The sequence below is a fragment of the Polyodon spathula genome, unplaced genomic scaffold (genome assembly GCF_017654505.1).
Source record: "Polyodon spathula isolate WHYD16114869_AA unplaced genomic scaffold, ASM1765450v1 scaffolds_3157, whole genome shotgun sequence".
Lineage (NCBI taxonomy): Eukaryota > Metazoa > Chordata > Actinopteri > Acipenseriformes > Polyodontidae > Polyodon > Polyodon spathula.
The window spans coordinates 1-2,875 of record NW_024474621.1 but is presented as its reverse complement, the minus strand read 5'-3'; the positions used below and the strand labels follow the sequence as shown (position 1 = coordinate 2,875).

General features: G+C 39.7%; 1 protein-coding gene across 1 annotated transcript; it reads right to left on the bottom strand.

Moving 5' to 3' along the window:
* Positions 1-227: 227 nt before the first annotated feature.
* LOC121311347 (zinc transporter ZIP10-like) lies at positions 228-2,244 on the bottom strand. The gene is made up of 2 exons (XM_041243923.1): positions 2,059-2,244; positions 228-953 (listed from the first exon to the last, which is right to left on the bottom strand). Exons 1-2 carry the CDS (start codon positions 2,218-2,220, stop codon positions 801-803), a joined length of 315 nt encoding a protein of 104 aa, XP_041099857.1. The 5' UTR covers positions 2,221-2,244; the 3' UTR covers positions 228-800.
* Positions 2,245-2,875: the final 631 nt, after the last annotated feature.

Sequence of the window (2,875 nt, the reverse complement as noted above, 5' to 3'; positions counted from 1 at the left end):
ATGATAGCATGGAACTGTATTGTAATGTAGTCATCTCCATAACAGTGGTTTTGCTGTGAATTAGAGGCGTACGGATTGGATACGGCAGCACAACTACCAAAAAAAAAAAATTAATTAAAAAAAAAAAAAAGGATTTTAGCATTTTAAAAAGTGCCAAAAAATGTAACTTTCCAATGCTAAGTGCCTGCATTAAAAATAGTTGCTATTACAGGGGAAAAAAAAAAAACAAAAAAAAAACCCACACTCAACTGGAATGACCTACTGTATGCTTTACTTGTCGGCGGTACCTGAACAGTAGCTCTGTGTGCTGTGTTAAAGGGGTTGAAGTCATTTTCACACTCGTTGGAGTGTAAGGCCAAGGCTTCTATGACTCTTAACAGGCAATCACAGGCTGCAAATAAAAGTGATACCTGTGTGTTGAACTGTAAAAATGTTGTGCTCCAAAAATGTTCAAGCTTTGCAGCAAAACTTTGCTAAAAATCAGGCAGTATGCTGTTTCCAGATTTGATGATCTTGTTAGGGGGAAATCGAGCTGCTCAGGGAAGGAAAGGTACCAACATGTGCTAGTAAAACTAGTGCAAGCTGCTGACTGACATAATCAACATTAAAAAAACAACTAGGTTATGGGTGTGAAGTACAAGAGTTATATCAAATAATGTATTATTGTCTATATTTACTTTGTATCACTTTCTATTTCAGGTCATTACTGCCTAGTGACTTTTGAAAACTTAAAAACAAAAAAAGTTTAAAAGCACCCCTGTGGTCTCTCTCTCTCGCGCTCTCTCTCTCTCATTGACTGGCTAGAATTGGATGTCCAGGACTATCTTATCCTCAAAGATGGCGATGAGCAGCATGATGCCGAACCCCACCAGCAGGCCCAGGTTCTGTAGGAGGAAGTAGCCCAGCGGGCACTCCTGGAGCTCCTCACTGTTCCCGTGAAGCATCTCTGGCAGCTGCAAGGGAGGAGACGTGAAAACAACAATCTGGTCACACAAGCATCTTCCTGTTGTCTGGAACTAGAGAGACTTCCGTTGCCTTGTGTGACCACACTGTCAACATCCTGGAAACCCAGTGTTCCCAGATAGGATACAATTCTATTTTGCAGGCAACAAGTGTGCAACTGAAGTCTGTCTTGTGGCTGCCAACAAAAGGTTGTTCGTCTGTGAGCAGGACTTTACAGATCTCAGCAGGCTAGTTCTGCAACTGGTGACAGGAACCTCACTGTCCCCCCTAACTGAAATGCAAACAAGTGGCACTCCAGTCTGTACACCCTATTACCTTTGTGAAGTGACAGACCGTACACCTTTCTTTAAACTCAGCACTTATAATATAATAAAATAATCCATTGAGGTGTAACATCCTTTTTACAAGAGTGTCCCTGGGTAGTGTTTGTGGGGGAGTCTGCAAGTACTCTGATCCTGTCATAACAACTTTTGTAAATGCCAAACCTTTAAAAGTGACTAAAAACACCTTATGACTTTATTAAAAAAAAAAAAAAGACTATATGTGGAAAACGACAGCAAGCAGCATTGGTACTGGTTTTAGTGCTCGTTATTCCCTGCAGAACTCACACAACATTTGTAGATCTCTTCTATTATTCAGGATTTTTATATTTGTTTTTTTTTTGCAGATCTACAGACAAACTGCAGTGTTTTTTCTAAGAACAGTTCATCTTACTAAAGTGCTCCTAAAATATTAAGTTAAATATTACCTTGGCAGTCTGTAAAAGTATTCTTATTAGAGGTCATTTTGTTTGCATATCACTGTTTAAAAAGATGCAGCTTTTCGGCCCTAAGCATTCAGAAATGGAAGCTTTGCAGATTAGCAGGCATGGGAAGCACAGCCAAGTCTGTCTCCGTCTCTGTCTCAGTCTCTCTCTGTTTATGAAAAATACTTCATACAGTAGTAACTAGTTTGAATAATGCTGTTTGATCTAAATTATTAGGTTTTCTTTAGTATTTTAAGTATATGTTTGTGATGTCATTCGGATTTACCACATGCTGTAAGTGAAGGCTTTAAGTTGGTCCTCAGAAGCCCACTGTTTATAGACATGCTTACCATATCCACCAGCGCCACGTAGAGGAACATGCCGGCAGTGACTGCAAAGATCCAAGGAGTCAGGTTATCAGTGTACTGGCCCACAGCCGTGCCGATCACCATGCCCACGTACGCCATGAGGGCAGACAGCAGGTTGTAAACGATGGCCTGCTTCACTGACATGCCAGCCTTCAGCAGCACTGCAAAATCACCTGGAAGAAAGAGAAAACAGGCTCAGAGAAACAAAGCCTTAATGTACAGACAGCAGAGAACAAAAACCCTGGATACTGCAATCAGAGGTGACAAGGAAGTAATAATTCACTCTTGACATACTGTTGAATAATCACATCATGTTTCTTTCAAATTGTTAATGTGTAAACATCTCCAAAAATGATACTTTTTTTTTTTTTTAAATTAGAAATTAAATTATTTTAATGAGCATGTCAGAGATAACAGGATATAGCTGCTACCAATGATAGGGACTGGCTGTAGCTCTGGAAGAAAACTTCTCTCTAAGGCTGACTTTAACACTGCTGTCACTGCTAATTAACTTCTTAAATGGGGTACACAACACTCCTACCTCTCACAATCTGCATTCAAGTGCACATACTGACAAGTCATTTATCTTGGCCAACACAAAGTGAAAGTGACTTATCAACACTAGATCACATCAGAAAAGACACTGAAGTGATAAATCACTTACAGTACCGCAGCGTGAAGGACTACTGAGCTGTTAATTGATTTTAAATGCCTCCAGTCTTTGTGAAACTAATTTCTTTGGGGTTTTTTAATACAAGCATGTAAATTTACACTCAGTTTCAACCAACTTCAGTTACCA

Excerpts from the sequence above, each read along its gene's own strand:
- LOC121311347 (XM_041243923.1), bottom strand. The coding sequence starts at position 2,220 with ATGTCAGTGAAGCAGGCCATCGTTTACAACCTGCTGTCTGCCCTCATG. Across the intron at positions 954-2,058 it reads ACGTGGCGCTGGTGGATATG|CTGCCAGAGATGCTTCACGG; the intron begins GTAAGCATGTCT and ends CCTCCCTTGCAG.